The sequence below is a fragment of the Sinocyclocheilus anshuiensis genome, unplaced genomic scaffold (genome assembly GCF_001515605.1).
Source record: "Sinocyclocheilus anshuiensis isolate Anshui unplaced genomic scaffold, SAMN03320099.WGS_v1.1 scaffold715, whole genome shotgun sequence".
Lineage (NCBI taxonomy): Eukaryota > Metazoa > Chordata > Actinopteri > Cypriniformes > Cyprinidae > Sinocyclocheilus > Sinocyclocheilus anshuiensis.
The window spans coordinates 47,235-62,013 of record NW_015551089.1 but is presented as its reverse complement, the minus strand read 5'-3'; the positions used below and the strand labels follow the sequence as shown (position 1 = coordinate 62,013).

At 39.8% G+C, this 14,779-nt stretch overlaps 1 protein-coding gene across 1 annotated transcript in view; it reads right to left on the bottom strand.

Annotated features, from left to right (window-relative positions):
- Positions 1-1,625: 1,625 nt before the first annotated feature.
- LOC107662650 (stAR-related lipid transfer protein 9-like) overlaps positions 1,626-14,779 on the bottom strand; it is a 47,779-nt gene continuing 34,625 nt past the window's right edge. The window contains exons 22-32 of the mRNA XM_016452728.1: positions 7,126-14,235; positions 6,688-6,885; positions 6,418-6,601; positions 6,159-6,299; positions 5,973-6,066; positions 5,722-5,888; positions 5,575-5,639; positions 5,298-5,500; positions 2,251-2,330; positions 2,014-2,172; positions 1,626-1,855 (exon numbers count right to left, since the gene is read on the bottom strand). Of these exons, the coding sequence (XP_016308214.1) occupies positions 1,754-1,855; positions 2,014-2,172; positions 2,251-2,330; positions 5,298-5,500; positions 5,575-5,639; positions 5,722-5,888; positions 5,973-6,066; positions 6,159-6,299; positions 6,418-6,601; positions 6,688-6,885; positions 7,126-14,235 (8,503 nt within the window). The 3' untranslated portion in view covers positions 1,626-1,753. The remainder of the gene's footprint in view (positions 1,856-2,013; positions 2,173-2,250; positions 2,331-5,297; positions 5,501-5,574; positions 5,640-5,721; positions 5,889-5,972; positions 6,067-6,158; positions 6,300-6,417; positions 6,602-6,687; positions 6,886-7,125; positions 14,236-14,779) is intronic.

The following is a 14,779-nucleotide window of genomic DNA, read 5'->3' as shown; positions in this document are numbered from 1 at the left end:
CCTGTTTACCTTTTTTTGACTTTTTTTTTTTTTTTTGGATAGGATTTGTGTTTTAACAGTTACATCAGATCACCACCAGAGGTGATAATCGCACTACTTTGGCCTGTGAAATCAACATCATCTTTTGGGCTTACTGCTTTGTTCAACTAACAAATAGTCATTCACGTAATCATTTCACTGTATTTTCGCTACTGTTCACGGGTTAAGTACTGAAGATTAAAAATCCAGAAAGATCTGACCAATTTAACTTACACTTATAAACAGGGGTTAAATTGGGATTTGATATGTGGGGGGGCTCTATGGTTTGAGGCACATATATATATATATATATATATATATATATATATATATATACAAGTGAAGTTGAGTGACTGTATAATTCTCCCACCGACAATATTTGTAATACTAACCCATGTGGTTATGGCCTTGCACTTAAAAAGCAAGTGAGATACTTTGAAATACTAAAATAAAGACAGAAAACAAGAAACATATATGAAAAATGCCAAATGTATTTAATAAAAATATGTTCTGGTTCATAAATTAAAAGTCTTTAAGATTTTGGAAGCTCTTCCACAGAAACATAGAAAATAGTTAAAATGAAGAGAACATTGATAGCATATCAAATTATAAATTATTTTACACTTAGATAATAGATTACATATTATAGAAGACATTTACAGTATATTTAAACATAATGTGATATAATAAAAAAAATCCTTCATTTATACAGTATATTTTTTGTTTCAGCGGCAACATAGTTTTACAGATCAGCTAAGTTACAAATAGAACCACTGGTCTTGTATCAATCTACAGTACTTGAGCAAAGGCTCTCTTGATCACTATGTTAAAATGTAATGGCTTTAAAGCAAATCCAGATTTGTGTATAATCTATACAGCTGAAGCCACTGTAGAAAGTGTAACAGTTCATGTTAAAAATTATTAACTTTTGTTTGCATTTCATTACACAGGGAAAATTTAAAGAACATTTTGCATGCACATTTTACAAAAATAAAAATTACAATACTGAAAGTATCAACATCAATAGCACTGCAGTCAATAACGGTTTTATGACAGTCTATCCCATTTCAGCCAATATAGAACTTGTCAAATTGTGTAAGCAGTTACAAAGAAATCACCCAAAAATTTACACAAACAAAACTGAAAACGGCTGAAAAATTATACTACCAACAAACAACACATAAAACAAAAAGGGACTGGACATGTTTATGAAAGGCACTGTACTGCATATTACAGAATAAAGTTAAAGTCTCTACAGCTGATGTCAAGTTCAAGTTTTACATACTAGTTATTTCTGAAAGTAGCTTAAGACAATGCTATGCATTCAAAGAATACTGTAATACAGTTGATTGTTTAGATCTGAATATCCATTCTTACAAATAACAGAGCTATGCAGAGTTTACTCTATGCCAAATGATAATCAAGTAATAACTATATACATACATCAAGAAATAGCTTTGGGGTTTTACTTAGATTAATCAAAGTATTATAATCTTTTTACAATAATCAATGCTTTGGCACATGGGGGCAAAATTATTCAATAACAAATAGTAAGACGAGATAAAATAAGGCAAGATAATGTGTTACACAATATATATATATATATATAGTCATACTATCAGTGCTATGTGAAAAAAAATCAAGTAAAAAGCAAGAACATGAGGTTCAAATCTTAGCAAAAACCTTCAGGGGGTTTTAGTGTAAGTGCTTGTTGCTACATGTGTAACCTGATTTGTCACAAAGAGAAGAAAGAATCGAGGTCTGCTATGACAGCTGCTTGCTTCCTAGACACAGTATTCAGCAGTCTAGGAGCCAAGGACGGGCTTCCCAAATCCACCTATAGGGGGAGACACAAGAAACGAGGAGGAAAACTTACAACTGATTATTTACCATCTCAGGGAACTTCATACTTAAGCAAGCATAACACTAATGCAAATGCTAATTCATTAAACTGATACACGACGAGGGAAAGGATACAAGGGTAAAGCATCTTACTTGTAACAAATAGATGACAGTGACAACCTCTCGACTGTTACGTTGGCTGGGTTGAAGGATCCACGCGCTGGGTAGAATCTCACCACGAATAGTATCCACACTGGGACGAGGCAGTGTCTCCTCAAATACAGACTGCATGGCCAGTACCCACATATCATCCTACAGAAAAGATGAATATGTGGTTAAGGTAAAGTACTTTTGGATAAAGCTAATCACAGAATAGAGAACACAGAACACCTGTTTAGATTCTGTACTGAGGCAGCAGAAGTCCCGCGGCTGTTTAAGCTGGCAGTTGGATACATCCATCAAAAGATAGACTGATTGGAGAGAAAGACAAGACAAAGCAATATAATCAGTAAAGATAAATTTTGCTTTTGCCTGCACTTGAAGGAAAGTTATAATCATTACCTCTCTTACCTATTGAGCCTGCTATTCACTGTACAATTTTCAAATCCTTTAAGATAATGAAATGACAGATTTTACAATGTGATCTCAAAAAGAGAGACAAGGCAGACTGCGACATGTACAGCGTCGTGCTACTCTCGTGAACGCCCGTCGACTGACACGGAAGAGAGAGGAAATTGTTGACTAAAGTCATTATTTTTGTTTTCTTTGCACAGAAATAGTATTCTCGTAGCTTCATAAAATTAAGGTTGAACCACTGATGTCACATGGACTTTTAACAATGCCCTTACTACCTTTCTGGGCCTTGAACGTGGTAGTTGCATTACGGTCTATGCAGGGTCAGATTTCATCGAAAATATCTTAATTTGTGTTCCGAAGATGAACGGGTCTTACGGGTTTAGAACGACGTGAGGGCGAGTAATTAATGATAGAATTTTCATTTTTGGGTGAACTATCCCTTTAAAGGTGGCAATCCAAACGAGTGAATCTAATCACCATACAGGTAAAAGTTCACTTCAAGATTGAACAAAGTGGCTTCGATGAGTCTGAAATTTGGTGTCTGAAAAAAAAACCGTGCTCTTTAGAAATCAGTGTGTTCGAAATTCATCAGTGCTACTGCACAGTTTCTGCAGGATTTATGGAGGTAAATGTAAGACTTTTTAGAATCTTTTTAAAGACCAACTAAAGAATGTATATAAGGAACAGATTGAATGGAGCTCAATGTTTTAATGTGGTCTCTTAATGTAAATGCCTTGTATTGGCAATGCTTCAAAGTATCTGCCAATGGGTTTTTCAACCCATTTTTCAGACAAGTTTTCATTCCCCACTGACAGATATTTGTTCGTGTTTTAAGCATAAACTTAATTTTGTTTAATTTCTCAGAAAACAAGTAAATGTATCTTGATTTAAGGATGTTTAGAAATTTGTATCGAGAAACAAAAAATAACTCATGATTTACATTTTTTGCAGCGTGTGCATTAATTTAATGCCATGACTGTATGAATTTAAAATGTTCTGCTCTGATTTAAGATCTTTGTAGGCCTTAATTTGTGGAATGGCCAAGTAAGACTTGCACTGAAGAACCAGTACAGAGTTTTTTACATGCAAGCCTTAAGAGTGGTCACATTGTATGAGTATGACCCTAATTTTCTGGTTCATAGCAAAGACCATTAATTTGTCGGCGGTGAACATGTCACACTAGACCAGGGGTTTTCAACCTGTGGGGCGCGGGGCGCCAGCACCTGTCAAGGGGGGCGCGAGCATCAGTTAATTCAGAGACGTTCTCTTGAGAATTTATGAATATGCGTTAACAAATCTTTAGCCATCCACTAGGGGGCAATCTGACTCCCACTGCTAGTTGACAGTTAGAGCAGAGTTGGCTCGAGTATCAGTCATGCTCAGTGTTGCCAAGTCCGTGGTTTTCACGCGGAATTGGGCTACTTTAACACTTGCCGCGTTTTGTAGTTTTGGGCTAGTTTTGAGTAGCAATTAGGCGGGTTTTGTTGTGAAAACCTGGCAACCCTGGTCACGCTTATTGACAGTGTAAGATGATTTACGATTAGCCATGTCTGAAATCCAACCACGGATTGGCATGTTGTTATCTCAGAATCAGGCTCAGCCATCACATTGAATCAGGTAAACTGGTTATATATTTATGTTTCAGTATAATTACGCACGCCATACCAGGGGCTGTTCTAAACCCTTTTTAGGTGGGTTTCAGCCCCCCTATCTGTCACTTTAACCCCCCAAAACATCTTAAACTCAAACTTCTTTCCGCAAAAAAATCTTAACGATCAGGCCAGTGCTGCTTCCTCAAGAAAGTTTTTCATTCTCACGTGTTTTAAGTCTTGTCAGTTTAAACATTAAAGTAATTTTAAGCCATTTAAGCCAAAGACATCTCAGTGCGGTATGCACGCGCTGTGATAACGCGTTTCTATGCGCACCGCGCACACATCTGAAGTGCACAAACAGATAGCCTTCTCAGACAGCAGGTGAATACCAATGGCTGTCTTGATAAGTATCCTTGTCAGCACAGTCCGTTGTTTTAAGTGAATGTAAACAGTGAAGAAAATATCAAATGTACATCAGTATAACGGATCCGTGCATTTCTTATGTAAATAATTTTAATCAAAAAGTTGTCAAAGACTCACAATTTTACACTAAAGCCTTGTGCACACCAGGACGATTATCGCGCGCGCTTATCACCAGCGTTTTTTCGACACGTCTTTGTGTTCATACCCAAGTGATTTTCGCTCGCAATGAGTCGAGTGAACGTGCAAATTCACTCCCTGACATTAGATGGCACTTAATGAAAAGAAATAACCTGGTACACATCGAATTCTATTTGATCTGCAGTTCCTCTCCATAACAACTCCCTCTTATCGAGATTTTTGTAGTCACTGTCGCGTTTGTCATAAAGCCCTTTGTGTTCAGACACCAATGAGACCAGCAGCTCTACATTCACCTTGCCTCGAGGCATCTTCTTCGTCTACTTACTTTCTCTTCGTCGTTAGGTATCAATGTGTGCTCGGCAAGACCGTTTTGTGCTTGAGCGCCACCAAGTCGTGTTTTACTGTAAATTCAGCAGCTCCAGGCACATAAACAAAAGCGGCAATCTCATTGGTCGGCCAGTTTTTAACGCGGCGTGTCAAACCAAAAAAACGAGCCCGAGGCGTTTTTGAAAAAATGACACTTTTACGCCTGCCGTTTTGCGCGTCGGTGTGCACACTCACATTGGCGCCCTTTGTTTAGTCACAAGGCGTTAAACGTCGGCGATAATCACGCGCGATAATCGTCCCGGTGTGCACAAGCCTTTAGACAACAGAAATCCCTTATGATCCCAGAAATTTGTCTCAGATGGCAAAATCCTGTAGCTTTACCTAGTTGTGTGCTTTCGTCCAATGGTCGTGTCCAAGCAGATTTAATAGACTCGTGGTAGAGGTGAGTCTTTGAGTGATCTCGAACTATGGACCACAGACTGGCCAAAGGCCTCTCCAGCTCTACTGCTCCAAGAAACCCATGAGCTGAGGGTCTGGAAGTAGCCTTGTGAAAGACCTGAACGCCTTTCTCCACACCTTGATGCCTGGTGAGAAATGGAATATGAGGACTGAATACATCTAAGATGTTTACACATGCACAATATGCATATTAGCGTACCTCCAGCCAGCAGCTGCCTTCCCAGCCAGCAGATTCCTCACATCACCACCAGATGCCAAATATACCTAAAACAGACAAGCAAGTCCATGAAGCATTTCACATTGACATGCTCTTGCATATTTTGAAACATGAGTTGCAGTAGCATACTTCTGAAATAGCACCGGCAAGAGTGCAGTCTGCGATATCCAGATATGAAGTTGATATCGACGAAGGAGAGCCAAAGGAGAGGGTGCGTTGTCGAGCACAGGGAGGAGATGATGGAGTGGAGGAGGACTCAGGCTCATATCCAGTGGCAGATGTCTCCAGGCTGACATCTATAGAAAATAGGGGATCTTGTTAATTAAGTGGATTCGAAGCATAGCCCTTGGGTTTGCAATTGTTTATGGGTTATTGCTCACCCTGGACTGACAGCCATCTACACTGGGCTTTTGAAGTCTGCAACGGGATCACTGGAGGTCGAGTCCTTACTTTGAATTCTGAGACTCCATTTACCTGAAGAATGAGGTGAAGAGCTTGAAAAATAGCATTTTAAATAAAAAAAAAAAACATGGAAGCATGTTAAACTTTTTAGTGTGGTTCCTTACCTGTATTAATGGTGAGGTAATGTCTTTCAGTAAGGCAGTATTGCTGCTGTTGTACCCTGAAGTGGGGCTTGAGGAAAGACTCAGGTTCGAACCACTACATAAAGTACTGTTACTAATGCGCGTGCGAAACCGCAGGTCATCCTACATAAGATGGGGAAAAAAGGAATTATGAAACTATTTTAAAACAGCAAAGTGCAGCAGTCCTTGATCATTCTTGATTCTTATGAATAATATTTAAAAATTATCAAGTGTCTCTGACCTTCACTGCCTGTGAGAGAGCTTGCTGCTGTAGTCGTCTCTTCTCCTGTTCGGTCCTCTCACGGAGTCGGTCTCGTGCACGTGCAATCTCTGCTCTTGCCTCCTCGCGGGCTAGACTGTAGTCACGCAATAGATGCTCAATGTCAGATGGACATTGCCCCTCCCTTCTTGGTGGATCAGGAACTCTGGGGAGAACATCTGATTTAGTAAACAGAATTACAGAATATAACCAAGTTTAACTTCTGTAACATTTAGTGAAGTTCCAAATCACCTGCTGGTTTCAACAATCTCTTGTCTGAGCTGCTGCAGATATTCCCTGTGTCTGCTTGGTAGTTCTGAAACTTTTTGAGATTGCTCTTCATAATGTATAGGGATCCGATGCTTACTGGGACTGAGGCTCCGAGCCCGACGACACATCTGGAGACGGGCTTCTCTGTCTTTTCTCAAACTTTCAATGCTCTTCCTATGCCTAATGACAAAATAGAATTCTATTTATAAGAACCTCTGAAAAGTAGGGGTGCTTTCACACTTGGTCCGATTGCTTGGTTTGAACCACATTTGGATTGCCTCCAATGAACCAAATTCTAATGACAAACAAACCTGGGTACACACCAAAAGTGCTAGTGTGAATGCACCCTAAATGTATTTTCAAAGAAAAAAAAATATTTTGTAATACTTCAATTCATATGTAATCACAGATTATACAGACCTGTTAAGGAGCTCCTGTTTGTTACAGGCTGAAGATGCCTCTTTAGAACCAGACTTGAGAATTTTAAGCAGAGTGTCTGTTTCCCCTTGGCCATAGTGCAGCTTGGCCTCTGTGAGTTCAACGGTCAGCTGATGAGGGCTCAGATCCATATGTACAGAGGCTAAAACCCGCTCGCGTTCTTTCCTCAGCTTCTCAATTTCATGTGCTCTCCTGTCCGTTTTCCATGATAGCTCTTGCCAGTAACTGGGGCTGAGCTTTGTGAAGTGCTGTCCAGTTGGTCTGTGTATTTTAAGTGTTGATGGTGGCTGCTGATTGATGCCAGACCAGTTAGTAAATTTGTTGTGCATGGGCAGATCATCAGGGATCCACTGATGTTCTTTGATCGTGCTGGTCTCTGCCAGAGGATTGATGCTGACCAGAACATCTGTGTTGCACTCGCTTGGCACCAGAGACATCACGTCATCTTCCTGCTGTTGCACAATACTTTGATTTGAATGATCCCAACTTTTTATTATATTCTCAGTTGATCTGTGACTCAACTGACTGTTCACGGTTGACAAATTAGATCTTTTTAGGTTTTCCATTTTAGACTGTCTGACGTTATCGGAGGATGATGCAAGTTGGACAGCAATGGTACTGCTTGGAAGGGAGAGGGACATTTTTTGTGGCTGAGATGGGGAACGGTTAATAGTGGGTTTACTTATTACCCAGTCTTCAACTTCATGTGAGTATTCATTTCTCTCTTTGTTCATGCGTTTGGTGCAGGGACAGATGCTGTTTGAGCAGTCATCAGATCCACCCAGATTTGGACAAAGGTCACTCAGGTTTTCAAAGGTCGCAGATGACACTGATGTTGATGCTGTTCTTGCATTTTTACTGTGAAGTACCTTATTTTCACGGTTGGACATTTTATGACCTTTCAAAGGCATGTTGTATACATTTGAGTACCGTTTCTCTTGTCCCTCGGTTTTGTGGTTTGTTAAACTCTGGGTAGTTTTTACTTGTCTTTCTTGGGTGTATCTTGCAGCCTTCACAGTAAGGATAGGGGAGCAGGCACGATCCATGAGCATAATTTGTTTATTAAAGCAATTCCTTAGGTCTACATTTCTGTGATAATTCTGCTTCTCCTCTTGTTTCATATGCGAGCGTTTTGCTCCAAGGTGGCTAGACGAAGACTTCTCTTTGAAGTAGTCTACTGTGTTACCTTCAAATGCTTTCATAGAGGGGGAATCCTGATTTGGCACAACGGTCTCTAATGAAAGAACCTTCTGGGAGGGAATCAGAAAATTCTGACACTCAGTTACATTTGAACCTTTGGGACGTAAATCAGGCAGGCTTTTAATCCTTTCAAAGGCCTGTTCACTTTCACATTTATTCTTCAAGATCTTGGCATCACCATCTAATTGGGACACATTGCAAGTATTTGAGCCAATCACTTTAACAATAACATTTACTTCATGGGCCATAGCATTCTTTGACACTGGAGCATCCTCTGTTTGGATCCCAATGTCCAAGGACGTTTGTGTAGAACAGTCTTTCTTGAAGTTACTGCAAGAATGCACAGTTGAAACCTGAAAACAGTGTTCAGGATGGTCATATTTTGGTGGCTTTTCCCCAGTTCGCATACCCTGTATGTTCCCCAGAAGATCAGAGGTGTTGACTATTAGGTCAGAGAGATGTTCAGACATGTTCTGTAGACTTGCCCATGTGGTTAGGGCACCATTCCCTGGTTTGGACACTGGTGTCTGTGTGCTGCTTCTTCTGTGACGGCTCTTTCTTTTAAGGTCCTTATTAACCTCAATGGTTTGTGTGCCATGATCACACCTGCTTGGACTCGGATGTTCCTGAGATTCATACTCAGAGGAGTAGACCAGCACTATTTCACCAACTTGACCTGAACTGTGGCGTAACTCCGCTGAGGCACAATTGTAAGAGTCACATTTCAAAACTGTTAGGGTCTGCTTTTTTGAACCACTAGAGGAATGAGAAGCTGCCTTCAGCAGAGGTTCAGAAGAAATTTGATATTTAGAATATTCATTACTACTCAGTGTGCTAGAGAGGCCTTTATGATTTACATAAGTGCTCAAATGGGAACAGAAAGGGGAGTCCTGAATATTTAGGCCATTGTCTACACTGCAGCACCTTGTCATATTCTTGTTGGAACAATTGAGTGAAGAGTGTTTGCAAGATATATTGGCAGCACTTCCAAAGGCCTGCTTTTTGTGGATTGCAGTGTTAACCCCCATAGTAGTTTTTGAATGAATAAATGGGTTAATATCACTTGAGGCAAAATGCATTGCAGAATCTCTTGTCTGTGGGACAGTATCCTCAAATGGCTGAGCATGGTCTTCCACACAAGCTAAAATATCTTCGGAAGAAGCATTCTTCCTTAAATGAATGTCTTTATTACCATTTGATTCAGTCATCTCTATCTTTCGCATTTCTTCTTTAGAACCATAATCTTGCTGACATGCAATTGCCTCAGCTTTGCTACGCATGGCAACTCCAAACATAGAGGGTGGCATACCAGTGCTAGGCTGTTGGGTGTATCTCTGTCCTGATTGTTCTTCTAATGATCTTGGACTAATTGTTGAAGGTGAAGAAATGCTTTGTTCGTCAAGTGGAGGACATTTGTATTTGCCAAGAGCATTTTGACTGGTAGGAAGCAGGTTTGCCTGAGAAGCAGGTTTGGTACGAGACACATGACCTTTAGATGTGGTACTCTCATCCAAAGATAAATCAGATGTAGAATCAGTGGATGAACTTGGAGGTGCTATAAAGTGGGCCTTTCTGTATCGCTTTTGTTTTCCTTTCCGTCTTTCATCATTACCATTGCCAACAAAATGTTTTGTAGCTTCCGCTGCTGTGACGTGTTCTGTAGATTTACATCTGCTATTATAATATTCCTTTGTATTTTGACTGCAATGAGTCTGTTCTGCATTGTGATATACCTCAACAGATTTATCAGGCACTCTTCTTTGCATACAAGTTGACTGGTGATTTTTAGACATATTTAGCTCTTGATTTTTCAGTGGTTGGTTATTAAAACTTTGCGTTCTTTCATCATTATACTGAGATGTAACCTCCATTTCCATTTGATTACTTGTGTAGATAGACTGATTCTCTGATTGTGGATCCTTGTCGATTTTTCCAGAATCACAAGTTTTAAGCAACTTGTGCATTTGTTTACTTGGTGGTGCCTGGCTTAAATCTGAAAGAGTGGCATCTTTTCTTAAATCTTCAGAGTTACCGTTGTGTATGTGCTCCACAGGTCTTTCTTTGTTTTCATCACAATTACTACTGATAGTAGCAGTTTCCACGGAATGTTTAGCACAAGTTTTATCTTGGCTTACACAACCATTATGTTTTCCAAGGTTTCCTGGACCAAATTCATAAAATGCAAGATTGCTTGAAGGCCGGGCCACAGGAGTAGGGTAATTGCCATACACTGTTGAGTGGTAATGTTCTATACTTGATACTGAAGAGTTATATGAACATATCTTTTTATTTTGTGCCTCCATGGTTTGCTGAAAAGTATCAGCCACATCTTCGGAGTGCACACCTGAGACAGTATGTTTCACTGTTGCTTCGGTGGACAATAATACCTGAGGAATGCTCCAATTACTGGACTTTACTGGAGTTGAGACCTTCATAGGACATTTTTTGCTTGGTGAGCACAAAGTTTCATTCAAAAGTCTTGAATGTCGATGTGTAAGTGGTTTATCATCAAAATTGTGCATTTCCATAGAGGCCAGTCCACTTTTATTTCGTTCTGTTTTGTTGTCGACAACCTGTGCATTCCTGTGCATGCACTGATTCACTTTCTGAACTTTCTCCAAACCATTTGTCAGCTTAAGAGATAAAGTATCTTGTGCATACATGCAGGGAAGCATTGGTTTTAATACTGTGGCTCTACCACCCTCCAAAACCCTTTCACTGATGCAATCTTTCCTTTGAACAGGGTTTGAAGCATCAACATTATCCTTTCTTAGCTGGGTGCAGACAATAATGTTCTCTCTTGACGTATTCACATCAATAATAGTTTCTCTGACACACGACAACACTGATTCACTTGTTTTTAGTTTATCTGTGCTCTGTTCCTCTATAGTGCAGTATAGTACGGATTCCATGTTATCACTGACATATCCACATTTTGGATTTTCTTGTTCAACTTTCTTGTTCTCTTTCTTCCTTACAATATGATCTTCTGTGCCACTGGAGTTCGAGACTGCCTGATCCTTCATAGTCAAAGAATGTCTTAATTCTGTTTGTGAATCACTATTCTCCAAGTGTACAGTAGAGTTGTCTGTGTTAATCTCTGATTTTGACATACATGAGAAAGTCTGGGAACTATTACTTTTGCCATGTCCAGCCCGAGTACTTTTGTTATCAAATTCATGTTTGTTTGTTTTGAACTTAAAATCATCCAGTTTAGCTAAATAAGTGTTTTCTTTCTTTGTGTTTGACTCTTGATCCTCACTACAGTCTTCTCTTAGAGACATCATAAAATGTTCTTTTACCACCTCTGATATGTTATCATTAATTGCCGAGTCGCTCATCTGAAAATAACGGTTATTGGCCTTTCTCTCCGTAATCTGGCATTCATCTTTTCTATCCTCTTTACTGTTGTCAATAATGTTTTCAATCTCTGAACTCCTCAAGGATTTCAGGCTAGTACAATTTGTTTGTGTCAGCCCACTATCGCATACACTGTCATTTCTAAAAGTATTAATGTGATCTTTGCTGATTAAAGTCTTGTGATCATCCCTGGCTAATGGTGCATTTTTTATTTTTTTGTCTTCTAGCTCTTGGTCAGAGTTTTCCATCGTATCAGCTGTTAGCCAGTTTTCTAAAAGAGATGTATTTTTTACAGATTCTCCATTGATAGTTGAACAAGCAGACAACTGTTCCTGATCCATATTTAAAAGTGCTGTCTCAGTGTCTGAAACATCTTCATCACTTTTCTTTAGAAGTTTCACATTTCCCACAAAGCCTGCATGAGAGTCTTTCATTTCGCATGTTCCAGTGAGTGCCTCATTCCCAAAGTGTTCGCCATCTGTGCCAAATCTATTAAGTACTACATCATGCTTCTCAGATTTTTCTATTGTCAATGCATAATCTTTGGTATCTGTTGTAAAAGCCATTTCTGTGCACTGTTTTGTATAGAAATACTTATTTTCTTCATCACAGTGTCCAGTGATTGTGCCATTGTCAGTGCTAGGAGTACTGTGCGATTCATTTATAATCTGCACTGCTTTAGAGTTCTTAACCTCTGGATCTCCTGCGTTGTCGCATGTTGAAACCTGATAGCCCATTGTCAGGTTTAAGTTTGACTTCAGAGAACAATCTGCAGGGTGTATTGGATATGATGATGGGTCCTCTCTAACATGTGAATCTTCCCTACTAGAGTTAACTTGGAAGCAAGTAGTACTTGTTGAGATCTCACCATCTTTGGAACAAGAGTTGATCAGCAATGCTTTAGTCACAGTGGGATTCAGTGGTTCATTTTCAGTGGTTGGTTTATTTGGATGTGCTACCCCATCTGAACTGGTATCTGTGGAATCACAGACTGTCTGAGTTGTACATGGTTCTGCACTGGTAGTCTGTTCCTTAAAATCCATCTCCTGCCCTGGGATAAAACTGAGATCACTCTCTAACAACAGGGTATTTTCAAAGGATGTGCTGTTTTGTTCTTCAAGTGTTGTATTTTCATCCTGAGTGGAGTCAGAACGATGTGAGCTCTGGCTTTCTGAGACATTCATGTTGTCTGACAGATCCAGACTAGTAGAGCTTTGGCATCTCCTGCTCTCTATTAGTGTGTGTGGATCCTGTTTGAGCAAGTGTCCCGAAGCCATGATGATTCTGGGACTGTCTGCTGCATCAGTAGATGACCAAGCATCAGTAAGAGCAAGTGGATTCTCTGTCTCTCTGATACTTGCACGGCTACAGGGTTTAGATTCAGATGCTAGACAAGAAAAGTGTGAAGGCACTTTAGCCATGCTTGGGCCGTTCTCAGTTTTCGACTTCTGACTACCATTAAGGCTCCAGAAAACCTCTGCAGGTACATCTTTGGATATTCTAATCTCCTCTTTATTGCCGATTGCCTGAGAGCTGCATGAAGCTGGTACTGTAGGGGTGGTTAAGTGGCTTGGAACTTTTTCAAACCTCAGCACTGGCCTGGCAGTCACATGTTTCCCGCTGCTCTCCATACCAAGAGAATCTTGAGACATCTGACTGTCTTCACTCTCAGCGTCACTGGAATCACATTCCTCCAGCTGAAGTTGCTCAGCCAGAGCTGTAGCATAAGCTGATGACAGTGAATCCAATGAGAAAATACTATCACAATCTGAAGATCTGTTGGGATCCTCCCAACCACCATGTTCCACCCATCGAGCTGTTTCTTTTTGCACTGCAACCCATGGCTTGGTGCTCGTTAGAACTTCTGCACTACGCCAGTGTCTCTGTTGCTTATATTTTAGTGAGTTAAGCTGCTCCAAACTTTCATAAGACACTGTCGGCTTGATAGGGCACTTTTCCTGTTTTCTCTCAAAGTCGTTCAGAGTCTTGATTTTGTTTGATTTCTCATTAAGCTGACTTGTTGCTTTGTTCACAGATTTCACACTTCTACGTCCCCGTGAGCCTGGTGGTGGCTTGCAGAAAACTTTTGCCAAAGCAGTTCTGATCCCAGAGCCAACGGAGTGGGAAAAAACCTTGCGGAAGGTCCCTAAACCTTTATTTCCACCTTGAGATAAAGTCTTTGTTCCCTTCACAGGACTTTTCTGTTTTATTATTGGTAATACTTTTCTAGTGGATTTGGTGTTTGAATCCAGACAGTCTTGGTCACTTGTGCTTTTCTTGACTATCAACCTTGAGGAAGCAGTTTTTAATTTTGTAGCTTCAGCTGAACTTGCATCTTTTATGGGACTTTTGACGCTGTCTGAAAAACTGGCCCAACTTGAGGATCCTTGGTCATATCTTGAGGGCATTGTATTGGAACGTCTTCTAATCTTTTGATCTTGGAGACATTCATCAGATTCCCATTTAGTGGCACGAGCAAAGCAAGCTAGAGATGTTGTAAACTCAAAAGATCTATTTCTTTTGAGGAACTGGCTGCTTGGAGAAAAATAAAAAAAAATATATATTATTTTATTTTTAAAAGTAAAAACAATCCACTGTTCATGGTGTACTATGTAATCTATGTAAACTTAACATGAATAACACCTTGATCGGTAAGATTTACTACTTCGTTCTTTAGACCAGGTAAACTCAAAAACATGCACAGTGGGTCTCATTCACTAAAAATTGCATTATTTTATTCATATTCACATACAAGGGAGAACAATGTCTGCCTAACACGTATGTGCTTTACACACTTGGATTTGTTCTTAACGTTAATAAATCTGAAGTATTATAAGTGGCTTTCCACACAACCCTTTCTTTAGAGCCTTTCATCACTCTCAGCAAACATATGACGTTCTCTATAGACAAGCTTTTGCCTGAGAGCATACGCAGCAAGAGCCTGGTGCAATTCCAATCCTCAAAACCAGTTCAAACACAACAAAAGCCTTTTATACAGACCCAGGTTATACACACAAATTTGTGTATACGCATGGTTAGTGAATGAGACCCCATTTTAGTTATTCATATGGTTTAT